The following is a 15,254-nucleotide window of genomic DNA, read 5'->3' on the forward strand; positions in this document are numbered from 1 at the left end:
CAAGTGTGCGCCACCACGCCTGGGTTATTCTTTATTTTTGAAGCAGGGTCTCACTAAATTGCGGAGGCTTTGATAAGTTTCTGAGACTGGCTATGAACCTGCAACCCTCCTGTCAGCCTCCCAAGGACTGGGATTACAAGCGTGTACTACCACACCTGGCCCGCCAGCCCTACTTCAATTTTTATTTTGAAACAGGGTCTCTAGGTTGATGAGAGTGTCACTACTTGCTGAGGCTGTCCTCAAACTTGTGATCCTCCTGTCTTAGCCTCCCAAGTACTGGGATTACAGGCGTGCGCCAACATGCCGCTTGCTGATGTAGTTATAGCTAACATGTTGTTCATTTTTCTCTTTCAGGTCCTGGCTGTAAGTCACCATGGCGCAGCAAGCTGCCGATAAGTATCTCTATGTGGACAAAAACTTCATCAACAACCCGCTGGCCCAGGCCGACTGGGCCGCCAAGAAGCTGGTATGGGTGCCTTCCGACAAGAGTGGCTTCGAGCCCGCCAGCCTCAAGGAAGAGATGGGCGAGGAGGCCCTCGTGGAGCTGGTGGAGAACGGGAAGAAGGTGAAGGTGAACAAGGACGACATCCAGAAGATGAACCCGCCCAAGTTCTCCAAGGTGGAAGACATGGCGGAGCTCACGTGCCTCAACGAGGCCTCGGTGCTGCACAACCTCAAGGAGCGCTACTACTCGGGGCTCATCTATGTAAGTGCGGCCCGCAGGGCGGCCGGCGTGCACTCCGCATCCGCGCCTCCTGATGCGTGTTCTCACAGCGTTACTGTCTTCTCTTCCTCGTGCAGCCAAAAGCACAACAGGAAGCCTGTTTTAGGCCAGACAGAGGAAGAAGAGCATGCCCTGTCTCAGGGCAGCCCATCTGCTAGGCTTGGACCACAAATCTTGGAGATGTGTGGGTTCAGGCCACGTGGTAGATTTTCTCTAGCACAGAGGTGCCTTCTTCCTGGTTTCCCAGTTTGTTCCTCCTGTACCATCTGGTCCCCTCTCTTCCTAATTTGCCCCAATCTCATTTTTGGCATCTCTGCCATTTGTGCCTTGTAGAGGCATGTGGGTGTTACTTCCTTCCTGGGGACCATGTTTAGAGCAGAGAAGCCACCAAGAATAAGACTGGAATCGTGAGACCAGGCAACACTTTCATGCAGGTGTGCTCACAGCATGTCCAGAACACGCTTAGCGTGACCAGGAGCATCTTTTTCTCTTTCCTCTAGTGGGACTACATTTGCAAAAGGACGTCCATCATGATGTCAGGGAACATTGGGATATGACCGTTGCCGTCTCTTTGCAGTAGGCTTCAAGCTCTCTGACCTGGGCTCTCAAGGTTCTCTCTAGTATGAACCTCAGAGTCCACTGTTCAGTTTAGATAGTTCCTTCTGTTTTTTTGTCCCCAGTGGGAAAGAAATAGCTTGCGAAAATAACTTCTTTATTTAAATGAGCTATCATAACCACCTTGAGCTTCTTGGTCTCAGGGCTGAACAACAGTTTTCAGAATGCTTTTGAACAGAAGGACATGAAAACTCTCAAGCTTATTACAACCATATCTGTTTACAGATGGGAAGACCAAATCTCAGACTGAGGGATTTGCCCATGATCATACGTAGAGTGGAAAAGGGCAGCGGGTCATCTTGTTACAGGGTGGTGAGCAGTCCCAAAGGGTCAGCCATTTACTTTTCTATATGCTTTCAGGACAACCTAACGTATTTCTGTAGTGTACTCCCCCTCTGCACTAGACTGGTACTTTTGCTGAATGCCCTAAAATGTCCTGAAGCCCTCAGTTGAGTCTCAGCTATTTTGAATTGCCCCGAAGTCCTGACCTGTGAACAGACTGCATTACCTTGGGGATTGCTCAGTCGGTCCTTGGTAATGAAGTCCTTGTTTCCCTGCCATTGATGGCCATCCTTTGGGGTTGCGCCTGATTGGTCGGGACCTTTTAACAAGTAGATACATGGAATATTCTCATTGGAAAAGCACTTCTGTATAGGACAACTTAGTCCAACCTTGTGATATCAAAGAGTCGAGCCGCAGAGATAGCAAGGGACTTAACACGGAGTCACACAGCAAGGTGTTGGCAGAAACGAGACCGGAACTCAAGGTTTCCTGACTCTCAGCCCAATTTTCTCTTATCTGTTTCTTGATGACAGTATGTCTTGACCAAATGAGAAACTCCTGACCCTAAGGAGTCTCACCCACTGAAATTCAGAAGTAATGACCCGCAGAAAAACGAGGGCCTTTAAGGAAGCCCCGCCTGTCCGCAGGGACAGCAGGGGAGCCGCAGTCCTGTTGACTGGCAGGCTGTTGAGCTCATGTCACCCCTTGTGGCTGTGCCACTAAGCTGAGACAGGCTCTCTTAGGAAAGCAGGGCCTGCAGGGGCACGGAGTTCAAGCCTCCAGGGCCTGGAGCCGGGCGTCCTTATCTGGGAATTCCATGAGAACTTTGTAGCACTACCAGCAGCGCCTGGCCTGTGCAGGGCCTGCACTTGTGGCTGCCACTGTTTGTTGTATGTGAAGATAACTCCTCTTCCTCTGCTCGGTCTTCGTTTCACTTGGTCCCAGGTCAGGTGCCTCTGCTTGCCTATGTCAGCTGGCTGCTTTCCTCTGCTGAAGGGAAATAGTAATTACTAAAATGCATTCTAGCTGGGCATGGTGGTGCACGCTTATAGTTCCAGTACTTGGGGGGGCTGAGACAGGGGGATTGCAGGCACACAGCCAGCCTTGGTAACTTAGTCAGACTCTCAGCAACTTAGCAAGACCCCGTATTAAAACAAAAAATAAAAAGGGCTGGGGTGTAGCTCAGAGTTTGAATATCCCTGGGTTAAATCCCCAGTAACAGACATGTGCACATGTGTGTGCACACGCGCATGCTCAGCAGGGGTGTGGCTCCGTGGCAGAGCATTTCGTTTAGTGTGCTCAAGGCCCAGGTTTGCTCCCCAGCACTAGGCGTAGAGGGTGTCAGTTGCTGCACCTTGTCTTAGTGGCTAGGGGTGTGCAGGGCTTCACAGCGATGGCGGATGAGGTGGTGGTACTGGGGCTTTTTCTCCAGAACTCTGGCTGGAGGCATCAGTTCCGCCTTGCTCCTTTGCCGTCTCGTGTGCTGCTCTTCCTGCCTCGCACGGGCCCTCCTAGGCAGCATCACCAGAAGCGAGGCCGGTTGTCCCTGCAGTTGTCCTGCTGGAGACCTAACAGGTGCAGAGCGTGGGAGATCAAAGCCACTGGTGGCTGCCGGGCAGGGGTGCCGCTTCGTGCACAGTCCACCTCTCTGCCCATGATGTTCCGCAGTGTGACCTCAGGAGCCTTCATGCCACATGTTTGCCTGGCATTGTGGGCGGCGTGGCTAATTCTACACCGCAGCTGCTCTGTCTTTTCCTTTTCGGGGGTGAGGCCCTGGGACGGGGGGCGGTTGGGCACAAAGAGCCTCTGTGGCCTGTGAATGGAGCAGCTCCCTGGCGTGGCTGCGTGGGAGCCGAGCCACTTGCTCAGTGTCTGAGCCTCCATGGGCACCCAGCGCGGCGCCTGCCTCCTACCTGAGCTGTGCGTCACCCCAGGGCTTAGTTGGTCCTCAACACTGATTGGAGGGCAGTCACCCAGAGAGCTCAGGGCCCCTGAGACCCCGCACCGGCTGCCTGCCTACCTAGCTGACAGAAAAACATTTCCTAAGATCTTCGTCCCCTTTTGCTGTTGCTGCCAGCTGTTTCTAAACATTTGGCCCCAGGGCACTCCCTACATGTGTGACCATGTGTCCTTGGCTTTTACTGAGCTGGATTTCCTAGAGTGTGGGTTTTCTCAAAGCCCGGGAACAAAGCGTGATTGTGCTGAGCTCCTGGGATGACCTCGCCGCTCCCTGGCCTTCTGTCTTGTCCCCGCCCGCCTTCACGCAGGAGACAGCAGAAGAGGTCCTTGTTTCACTCCTTCCTTCCGCAGCGCCCAAGCCCTCCATTGCCAGCAGCACACTTGGACTTCTCTGCCTCAGAGCTCTCCTGGTCCCTTGTGAAGGGTAGTTGGAGGGGAGAATGCTAAATGTCCCAGGAAGAAAGGAGACCCAAGCCTGCTTCTCCTGCAAGCAGAGGAGGCAGGTGACATGCCAGTCTGTGTCCTTGCCCACCTACTGTCTCCATGCTCACCGTTGTGTGGTTGGGGTTCTCCTGCAGGCTGTTTCTGGGGCTTCCATAGCCTTTTGGCCAGTGCAGGGGAGGAGCCGTCCTCTTCACACCCGGTTCCTATGTGGACCCTGCCTTTGGCTTCAGCCTGAAGATCCATCCTCAGTTTGGGGGGCAGGGGCAGGGTAAAGGGCTGAGTGGGCGCCACAGTTCAACCTCCACAGTTACTGGCTGCTCTGTGGTCGAGGAGTGGAGCTGTGAACACTGGAGATGAAGGCAGCGTGGTGAGGAAAATGAAGGCCTGAGGTGGTCCCGGCGTGGCTGGACGCTGTGTGATCCTAGTCATCCCTTAACCGAGTCAGGTCTGCGGCAGTGTGAAGCGTGAGCTCCAGGCCTCCTCCACCAGCCTTCTGTCCCCTGGCCCCTTTCCCTAGGAGGACGGTGCTTGGGTTGCTCCAGCCAATTAAAGTGAGCCAAGCCCCCAGACCAAGCACCTGCCACTGTGTGGTTGGGGATCTCATGTAGCTGTTAGAAGTCTCTCTTCCTTTGTGGTGCTAGGGATTGAACTCAGGGGCATTCTACCTCTGAACTATGCCCCCAGACCAATTTTATTTTTTATTTGGAAATGGGGTCTTGTCTTGCTAAGTTGCGGAGAACCTCGCTGAGTTGCTAAGGCTGGCTTCAAATCTGTGGACCTACTGTTTCAGTCTCTCAAGTACTGGTATTACAGGTGTGCACCACCATGCTTGGCTACAGTCTGGCATTTTTGCATGTGTGGTGGAAGGAGAGAGACTTTGGGGGGAAAATAGCAAAAAACTTATTAGAAAAAGGATTTCTTAGAAAAAGTGTTTGAGGGATTTGCACATTCATGTCTGTGTAATATTACAGAGAGCGAGCTAGCTGTCAGCGAGCTGCTAGCCCACAAAGGTTCTAATTGGTTTAACACATGATGAGTTTTCCAGTGTGAGGGAGGTTTAAGTTTGAATGTCTGAGAATCCTTCAGTGCAGAATAATTTGTGTTTCTACGTAGTTTTCTGGGCTGCAGCTGAATCCTTTTCCCTTTCTGCATCTCTCACGATGACAAACACATCTCTTATTGTCCTGGGGTGGTCTGAGTTTGGTAATTGGACCTCTGTCTGCTTTGCCAACAGTCTTGTCCAGTGAACACTCAGAAACATACAGAGCTGGCAGCCATCATGCAGTCGGGAGGGAGCAGAGATAGGATGCTGGTGTCCTCACACCTGCAGCAGGTCTGCGGAACAGAGGCACCAGGAGGGCTTTTATGTCAGGCTGACTTGGGGCCTTTGAAGCAGCACATTTCATCACGAAGTTTATATGCTGTTGAGTCAGACTTCCTAACTGAGTCCATTTCTCTTTGCTGCTCTTTTCTTTAGACCTATTCAGGCCTGTTCTGTGTGGTCATCAATCCCTACAAGAACCTGCCCATCTACTCAGAAGAGATTGTGGATATGTACAAGGGGAAGAAAAGGCACGAGATGCCGCCGCACATCTACGCCATCACGGACACAGCCTACCGGAGCATGATGCAAGGTGAGCGCCAGGGGCAGGGCTGGCCGGGGCTCATCCACGTGGCCTCATGGCTGGGGCGAGGCAGTGTGTCCTGGAAATTGTCTCAGGAGAGGCAGGGCCAGTGGCCATCTAGGGGCATGTTCACGTGTATATAACATGTTTATGAAGCTTTAAAAAGCCTCTTTCCTTGTGGGTTTCCCAGTTTCTTTTGTTTGCAAGAGTGCTTGCACCAGTCCTCTCTGCTCTCTTCCAAGGTCCTCCTATCAGTTACTCCCTTTTCTCTCCATTTCCCCTTCCCCACGGCTGGAAACTTTTCAAGTTTTTTCCACCTTTAAAAGTGAGCCACATTTCCGGGCGTGGTGGCGCACGCTTGTAATCCCCGCGCTTGGGAGGCTGAGACAGGAGGATCTCATGAGTTTGAAGCCAGCCTCAGCTGGTCTGGGAATGTAGCGCGGAGGTAGAAGGCCCCTGGGTTCCACCCTCAGTACCGCCCAAAAAAAATAAAATAAAATAAAAAAGTGAGGCGCAGTCTCTACTGGCCTCAGCACCTTCTGCTCATCCCAGGCCCGCTGGCCCATTGCAGCAGAGGCATCTGTGCCCTGCCCCCATTCTCAGCTCCTGGTCAAGCCTGGCCAGACTGACAGCAACCCCTGCCTGGTGTGTGGCTGACTGCGTTGTATCTGTGATTCTCGCTTTGCTCCACTGCTCCCTGGTTAGAACTGCCTTGCCCGCTCCTTCTGTGCCCTGCGGTGCTCCCCAGCCCGTGGCCCCCATCTGTGTGGCGTCTCCCCTGCTGTACGTATGTGCTCCCTTAGGTCTTGTCCTGTCCTCACTCCCAGTGCTCCCCTGGAGAGGCTCCCACCGTCCCTGTCTGCCTGAGAACTGCACTGTCACTCCATCGCCACCAGCTGCCAACTCGCTGAGCCTGGGGCTCATCACACACTCTCGCCTTCGTCCCTTTTCCCAAGTCAGGCGAGACTTTCTATACGTTTTCTTGCTATTAACATTTTTGATCCTGCCTCCTCCTTTCTACCATGGCCCAGGCTTCTGTAGTTTTTTGTTTGTTGGTTTGTTTTGTGGGACTGAAAATGGAACCCAGGGACATTCTACCTCCAGGCTGCACCCCAGCCCATTTTTTACTCTTTATTTTGAAGCAGGGTCTTACGAAGTTGCAGAGGGCCTCACTAAGTAGCTGAAGCCATGAACCTGCAATCATCCTGTCTTGGCCTCCAAGTACTGGATTCCAAGTGTGCGCCACCACACCTGGCTACGCTTTCGCGGTTTTTTTCCTGCAACTCTTGCTTGGCCTCGCAACCTTCACTGTCTCAACCCTCCCTCTGCCTCCAGCAGCCTGGTTATCTTTCTGGAATGCAAATCTTGAAAAGGCTCCTCATTGTTGCAGAGACAGCACTCCAACTCTAGCAGCACGCAGTGCCTCCCTCTCCAGCCGTGGCTAAGGGAACCCCTTGCATTGCTCTAGCAGGTCTTTTTGCTTCAAAGCACCATGCCCATTCCATCTGCCCGCAGTGCCTGGCAAGTTCCTACTCTTACTTACTTATTTAGCTAGTGGTGTTGGGGACAGAGCCCATGGTCTCAAGCATCAGAAACTCTACAGTAGAGACATAACCAGCCTCCAGCCCCACACATATGGTTTGTCTTTTCTTTTTTCTTTTTCTTTTTCTTTTCTTTTTTTTTTTTTTTAAGAGTCACTGTGGCTTTATGCCCTACAGAGAGAAGGTCTGGGCTAGATTTGCACCAGAGCCTGGCAATGCTTTATTTGACGTGGGTGTTTACACTGGCCTTTTCGCACCTCTGTATGGCCAGGGCCAGGTTGCTCTTATATTTTCATGTAGAGTTTAGCCAGGTACCTGGCATGTGTAATCCTAACTTGAACCTGACTCTCAGGTCAGGTTAGATTCTATTTTGTATCAGTAGTATCTTCTTTTCTTTATTAAACATTGTAGTCCATCTAGGTAATGAATTTTATAGTGTGTCCTCCAGTGGTGGTGTAAAGTGGCAACATGTATCTTGCACCATACAGAGGCAGGAGAAGATGTTTCACAGCCAGGCTTAGGTATTGTGTAGGATGTACAAGTTTGGCCTAGCCTTTGGCTTATGTTCACATCTACCAGGAGTCCTTTCAGAAGCCAGCCTTTCAATTTCAAAGTAGGATGGCTGTTTAAAGCGCTAATGAGAACAGTCTGGTGGAAGAACATTCTGTAAGATTCCAGAAGAGTCTGAGTCTCTGTCTCCAGAGGTTATGAGTCAGTTTTATCCTGCCTGTCTTCATTGGCCTTGAGCAGGAAGTGCACTCTAGGGTCTTTTTGAGAGCTGAACTACTGAATAAGGGCATGTTCCCACACTTGGACCTGGGATCTGAGCGGTCATCCAGCAGGCAGGCTGCTTGTCTTGTGTGTAGGCCATTCTGATGGGAGCAGTGTGGTGCTAGAGAGCAAGGAGCCAGAGTTGTTGGAACTGTGTTTCCAGATGTTCTACAGAGAACTTGTGGGACTTTCCCTAAGAGATTCGTCCATTTTTATTTGCTCAGAATAAAAAAATAGATGGGGGGTTTCCAGAATCCCCATAAACTGTAAGTAACTGGGGTGGAGAGGGGTATATGAAGAGCTGGAGCTTCCTTCGGTCTGGAACAGAATGGCCTCAATAGGAATGAGGCGCTGCCCTCACCTGGGATGGCAAGTAGGTGGGTGGGTGCTTTCATCTTTGCAGAGCAGGGGTAAGAAGTGGATTTGTCAGCAGAGGAACTTGAAGTCTGATGCTCTACTTTAGTGGTCAGTGCAAGCACAGTGGTCCGTGTGTTTTCTAACTCTTTTGTTGTTGTTTTCCAACTCTTGGTCTGAGCACTTTCTACCTTGCCCTCTTAGTACTGGGCTCTTTAGCTCCCATGTTGACCAGCTAAGAACATTTCCAAGCTGTCGAAAAGTTCCTTCTTGTGCACCGTGGACCCACAGATCACTTAGTCATAGTTTTCTTATTCAGTAGGCAGGGAGGACGTTGCCCTGTTAGGACAAGAGACTAGTGAAGGACGTTTCTGAGAGGAGCCTGTGGTTCCTGCTCTGTGTCAGGTGCCATCAGCGGAGCTTGGGGGCACGGGCTTTTGAGGCCTGTTGCTCTCTATTCTGGAGTAAAGTCTTGCGCATGCTGCCCACCTGGCATCGGTGGGAAATGGCTTTGTTCTCTGTCACTTCGGTCTCAGAGGGCACAGCCAAATGGTTCTTTTTTTTTTTTTGTAACAATAACTAATCAAAGATTTCCTTCCTAAGCTGGCTATGGCTTATGACATATTAGCATTTACTCTGCCAAAAAGTGTATTTGGTGGCTTTGTCTGGAGACTTTGTGAGACAAGCTCTTTGACACTTCCCGGGGACCTTCCCCTGCCTGTCATCTCTGACATGTTCTGGTTTGCCTATTCCATCCTGATTTCTGCCTGTTGTCTTGCAGTCATTATTGATAAACCCTCTTTAACCTTAAAAGCCTTCTAGTTCAGATGATAAATTACATGTCACTATACTGTTTGTCAGGTTTCTCAGCCCTGGCATTAGTGACATTTGGGGCTGAATGAGTTTCTGCTTGTCCTGCTTCTTGTAGGATGTTTAGCAGTATCCTAGCCTCTGTTCTCGATGCCAGCAGCACCCTCACTCTCCAATTGTGACAACCAAAAACTGTCCTTGCCACCAAATGTTCCCTCGGGGGCAAGGTTCTCCCCAGTTAAGAACCACTGGACTAAGCTTCAAAGATTGTTTTATTCTGTCAATTCCAATTGGTCAGTAGTGGCTGCCTGGATCCTGTATTGGCAAGGACTTAGTACTCAATGCCAAAGAATGTTGGGGTAGATTAGTGCTGTCTGCCAGGCACAGGATAGGGCAGCATATGGGACCTTGGATTAGGCCATGAATATAGGTGATAGAAAGTGCCAGATGCTGAGAAGTTCTGCATTTTACCTTGTACTGGAAGCTTCAGGTGTCTAGGTAGAGAAATGGGACATATTTGCAGACAGAGATTTATGGCTATAGTTGTATAACAAGACAAGCCACTGCTGACACTGGTGGTGGCTTGACCCTGACAGGTATCAGGTGTCTTGGAGTTCAGAGAAAGCATGGTGGCTGAGGGCTGGGTTGGTCAGGAAGGTACTGTGGAGGTCAACTCCTGAGGAAAGCCTGGTAGGTATGTGTCAATAAGTGGTCATGACGCAGCCCAGACCTGTCTGCACAGTTCTGTTTGTTTTAATCCTCAGCCTTGGGTTGAATTCCAGTTGTGGTGTTATGGTGGGCCCACCTTCTCAGGCCTGTTAAAGCCGTTAACGGGTCTTCCAGCCTTGGGGTTGAGCCATTCTTCAGGGTGGTTTAACAGTTCTGAAGGCTCTGAACTGCCCAAAGCCACCAGGGCAGGAGAGCAGCAGCTTCGCCAGTGTTGAGGGGTACACCGTGTGTCTGGGGCTGCACAAGGGGCTGCTGTGGAATTCAGGCAGTGGCCACATGTAGCCTCACAAGGCCTGGGAAATGTTACTTCTGGCCTGCTCTGGGGCCAGGCCCTCTGCACTCTCCCTGTGGGTGTTTTTAGCTGACCAGTAGAAGAATTTGACTTGAGCCCAGTTATCTTCCCAACAAGCATAGAAACGGCCTCTTCTATGTTAATTAGTTGCAATGCCAGGTTTCACTTTCCTTGACTGTGGTATTTTAATGAGCTTCTAGCATTTCTGGGGGAGGCAACAGCAGGGTCTGCTTTCATTCTGAGCCTCAGGCACTCCAGAACAGCTCTGTGCTGCCCCTCCCACCCCACCTCTGCTTCTGCAGAAGCTACACTAGAAGTGGCCAGCCGCCAGCAGTTGCTACTAGTGCCCAGCATGTGACCACACTTCTCTTAGTGGCTGGTTGACTAACCTTTCTGGGTAAACAGCGAAGGGCAGAGTTTTTGCTGTCTTCCCATCTGAGCATGGTCCATCCCATTCGTAGGTAAATGGACAGGCTCAGATATGGTGACTAAATTGTCTGAAGGCCCACAGAACCAGCCCCAGAACCCAGGGATTTTGATTCCATGGGCATGGGCCCGGGCACTGCTGCTGCCTCCCATCTTCTCTGGCTGGTTCAGTGGCTAGGCGGAGATTGGGGAGAGGAGAGACCTCCTGGACTCTCTGCACATGCTCCATGCCCTGTGGAACTGTCTGCTTCCCAACATCCTTCTGAGACAAAGCGCCAGCTATGTTCGTCAGAGGCCAGAGGATGCTTCAGGGCTACAGTGAGGATGGCCAGGACGGCTGCTGAGGAACTGGAGCAGCGGGAAGCCACAGATGCGATGACTCCACTCAGGCAGGAATGTGCCGGCTGGGAGGCTGAGCCCTGCCTGCCGTCCACACACAAAGGCCCTGCTGTCTGCTGGGAGGTCTGGAGCCAGGCCCTGTGTTTCCCCCTGTGCCTAGGGAGGCAGTGTGGGCTCACCGAGGAGAGCCAAGCCCTGTGCCTGCATGACACGGCCATCACTCTGCCAGCCATGCTCCTGCTGTGCGCTAGCCACTGTGCAGAGAGTACACATGTGGACCGTGGGTCCTGCGGAGGACGTCACTGTGCCGTCCCGAGGCACGTCAATCAACTCCTCCCTGAGAGCAGGGGTCCAGCACTGAGGAGGGCACCCGTGGAGCTGCTTAGGGTGGGGTGGGCCTCCAGGAAGGGCCTGGGTCCTCTCGGCCTGCGCTTTAGGAGGAGCCTGCTCGTGAACAAGGGGGAGCGCTGAGCAGAGGAGACCGCAGGGCTTGAACTGGACGGAGTGGGGCCCTGTCACTTCCTAACTGACCTGCCAGGACACATCGACTTACTGTAATGGAGCCTGCGTTTTCTCTCTGCTCCTCGGGCTTATGAGTGATGTGGCTGAGCTACAGAGTTAAAGGAGACCGTGATGTGCTGCCCGCGACAAGTGCCTGGAGGAGGGGACGTAGGAGACGGGAGTCCACCTTCCTAATGAAGCACTGGCCGCCCTGAGCCTCCCACCGCCCAGTCCTGGCCACACTCCTGTTCACTCAGCGTGACACCCAGCTTCTTCCTCCAGGCGGGCTTCTTGATCTCCTCAAAGAGACTCCTGGGAGAGCTCGGGTCCTCCGAAGCAGCCGGAGCAGGAAGTGACTCTCAAAGCGCCTCTTCTGCGGCCGCCAAGGAGCACAGTAGAGCTGGAGTGGACGTGTTCCCCCAGCAGCAGGGCTGCGGGCTGATAGGCCCGCAGCAGTGGTCAGGAGAGTGACACTGCGCCGCGTGACTTTCCTGTGGCCCTGAGCTGCTCTCTGTTCACTGGGCTGCTGGTGGATGTGTGGACCCTGACCTGGTGCTGGAGGAGGCCAGCCTATTACAGCAGTGTATGCCTGACAGTCCCATTTCTAGAAAATCTTTCTAGAAGAGGAGCGTGGTGAAGATGCTTTTCAAGGATTCAGCGTTAGGCCTACTTTTGCCTATTTATTTATTTATTTATTTATTTATTTATTTTAATTGTACTGGAACTTGAACTCCAAGGGTATTCTACAGAGAGCTATACCCCTGGCCCTATTTTGTTTTTAAATTTGAAACTGAGTCTTGCTAAGTTACTGAGGGCTTCACTAACTTGCTGAGACTGGCCTCAAGCCTGTGATCCTCCTTCTCAGCCTTGCAGGGAGTGGGATTTCAGGGATGTGCTGTCATGCTCGGCCTTTGCTTTGTTCAGCCCAACAACAAGGCCACCATGCTTCCCAGCTCCTTTGTCCTGTTCGCTCAAGTTCTGGCTCTGAGATACCGGTAGGACTGTGGCCCAGGATGCCAGGGCTGGGCGCTGACGTGATTGAATTCCACATTTCTGGAATTCAGCTATCAGTTCAGAGATAAACAAGTTGAAAGCCTGCAGGTATAAAATTCCTGTAGCCTTGACCCAAGCTGTTGGTCCAGTGTTGACTACTGTAATAAATCAAGGACCCAAGATGTTCTTTTGGCAAACAGCAGTGACTGGGGCTCAGGGTGTTACTCCACTCAGGCTTCTTGATTCTTCATGCTGTCTTCTGTCCGACACACTCCACAAATAGAGTACAGCCCAGGTCCAAGCCAAAAGGAAAGAGCGTGCTGTGCTCCAGGGGCAGAGGCTGCCCAGCGGCTGCCAGCATACCTTTCATTAAACTGGCTGCCCCTTCTCCGAGGTAGCTGGGCCTCCGGGTTCTTCAGGAAATGGCCCATGGGCCATGCCCCCCACCCCTTATGGGTGTTCTGAGCAAGCCTGACTCCAAGGGAGTTGAATTCCCTATCCGGGGTTGCCTGTGCTCCAGCTGGGAACCGGCTGTGTCCAGCATGCCCCCGTGTTTGTCCCACTGTCCTTCCTTCTTGTTCTCCCCTTGCTCCTTCCCCCCCTGAGAGCCCAGCCCTCTACGGGACTGTGAACTGGGGCCTCTTCCTCTCTGCCCAGAATTCTGCCCTGGTCCCTTCCTGCCCTGCTTTCTTTTCCCCAAGGGGAGAATTAAATAAGAGCAAGGCAGAGCTGAACTCGGAGCATCTCCATGACATCTGCCGTGGGCGGTGAGCACTCAGAAGTGGCTTTTGAATTCCCCGCTAGCATGGCAAACCTGCTGGAGCTGCCTGTGAGCACTCTCAAAGAGAACCTCCCCTCCCAGCCCTGTTGTGCCAGTCTGCATGGCCTTCCTGCTAGCTTTGTCTGTGCACAGGAACCACTGTGTTCTGATGCATTTTGACCAAAAGAAGAGAAGGCTTGTCTGGGGCTTTGCCCACCCTCTAACATAGTCAAAGTCAAGAGCAGCCCCTAGAGCTTCGTAGTTATTCAGGGTGCCTGGTGGGGAGGGCCGCCTGTTCTCTGACTTCTGCTCCTGGGCACTTGGGCCTCCTGAGGAGCACAGGGCCGTGGGTGGAGGCCCTGGACCAAGTCCAGCTGTCACTGGCTTAGATGGCTGCTGTGTGGATATCTCCCCTGTTCTGGGTCTATGTGCCTGGGAGACCACCTTGTGTGCTCAGGGGCCGCTGGCAGCATCTTCCTTCTGTCTGGCCACCTGCTGGGCAGGCAGGGAGGCATGTGGCTCCTGTCTCATCTGCAGCCTCTGCTGATAAGCAGTGTTTTGCACCTGCTTTTTTCTCACCTCCATCTGCTTCCCAGGAGCTTGTCACCTCAGTGAAAGGGAGCTTGGGGAAGAACTAGGAATCCATTGTCCTGGCTCCTCAGCTCAGCTCTGTGACTGACCAAATCACTAGGTTTCTGGGGACTCAGAGGCCTAATATCTGGGCTGAGGTAACAGAACCAGGTGTTCTCCAAGGCCTTCTCAGCCCCCAAGTTCTGAGCTGGAGCTGCAGGTCACATACTTTGGGAGGTGCTTTGCACTTTGGCCCCTAAGGCCCAGATGCTGTCTGCAGAAAGGAGACTATAGTCTGCCCAGGACAAGCTGGGAATCCCCATCCTGGTGACACAGTGCAGGGGACCCTGCACATGCAGCCTGCACACAGGGAGCTGCCCGCGTTCTTGCTGGTATCTTCAGGAATACCGAAGACCCTTCCGAGAGGGGAGGTTGGGGCCTGTTTGTCATGGACCATCCTGCTGGTCCTGCCCCACGCAGGTGCACCTCCCGCTGGAGCTGCACTTCCCTATCTTCCTCTCTCACCATCTCTCACTCAATTTCCACTCAGTCACCATCCCAAACTCCCCACCCCCCTCACCCCCACTTCCTGAGGCCTGGTAATCACTGTCAACACTGCCTAAATCATTTGAAAGAAATCTTAATTTGCTTTGATAGAAAGCTCATTTGAGTAAATGCTTTTAGAAAGGAAAACTTTTATACTTTTCAAAGTGCTTTATACTTTGGCCCTCTAAGAACCCAGATGCTATCCACAGAGAAGTGACTTTGCAGTCTCAGAGGCTGTTCCATTTCTTAGTACCAAAGAACCCCACGAACCAGAGATGTGTGGTCAGGGCACACGTCCAGCTGTGGCTCACAAGAGCTGCTCACGGGGACCCTGGGAGCCTGCCATGAGTCAGTCCCCAGCAATGGCTGCCGGTGAAGCAGGCCCCGCTCCCTTCCTCCTGTACTTCCTGTAGGGCTGATGTCACAGCTGTGTGAGGCCCGTGGCCTTTTATGGACAAGAATCAGCCCCAGCTCCTCTAGCAGAGGAAGTGAGTGATAAGGCCCTCCAGATGTCTGTACCTGGGTTGAAATGCCTGGATTGCAGTACCTGTAGCCAGGTTCCTCTCCTCCCACCTGGGCCAGCCTTCTGAGTTGGCTGGGAACACCCGTCCACACTGGGTGGCCACATCAGATCAAGTGATGTCATTCCTTAGGCTCAGCCTTGGGCCTTTTGGGTTTAAAATAAAACCAGAGGAGGGAATGACCTGGTCATAGTGTGTGTAACTCATGAAAGTCCTTCTTGTGCTTTCGGAGGGCCCAGTGGGGAGCTCAGAGATGCAGAGTCTGTGGTGAAGGAAGAGGTCTGAGTGAGGGCCTGTGCACTCTGTTCCCTCCAGTCCTCACAGCAGCCTGCTCTGGTTCCTAGAGGTTGGGAGTAGCTATCACCTGGGAGTATGCAGGGCTGAAGGTGGACAGGACCCAAGGCTCCAGAGTTCACAGCCCATGGCTTCCTCCTCTCTGTAGCTGCTTCAGG

General features: G+C 52.5%; 1 protein-coding gene across 1 annotated transcript in view; it reads left to right on the forward strand.

The window, feature by feature from the left end:
* Positions 1 to 373: 373 nt before the first annotated feature.
* MYH9 (myosin heavy chain 9) overlaps positions 374 to 15,254 on the forward strand; it is a gene marked incomplete at both ends in the record, with an annotated part of 58,833 nt that continues 43,952 nt past the window's right edge. The window contains 2 exons of the mRNA XM_080706130.1: positions 374 to 706; positions 5,502 to 5,658. Of these exons, the coding sequence (XP_080562256.1) occupies positions 374 to 706; positions 5,502 to 5,658 (490 nt within the window). The remainder of the gene's footprint in view (positions 707 to 5,501; positions 5,659 to 15,254) is intronic.

Source organism: Muscardinus avellanarius, assembly GCF_963383645.1.
Source record: "Muscardinus avellanarius genome assembly, chromosome: 11".
In the NCBI taxonomy this organism is placed as follows: Eukaryota; Metazoa; Chordata; class Mammalia; order Rodentia; family Gliridae; genus Muscardinus; species Muscardinus avellanarius.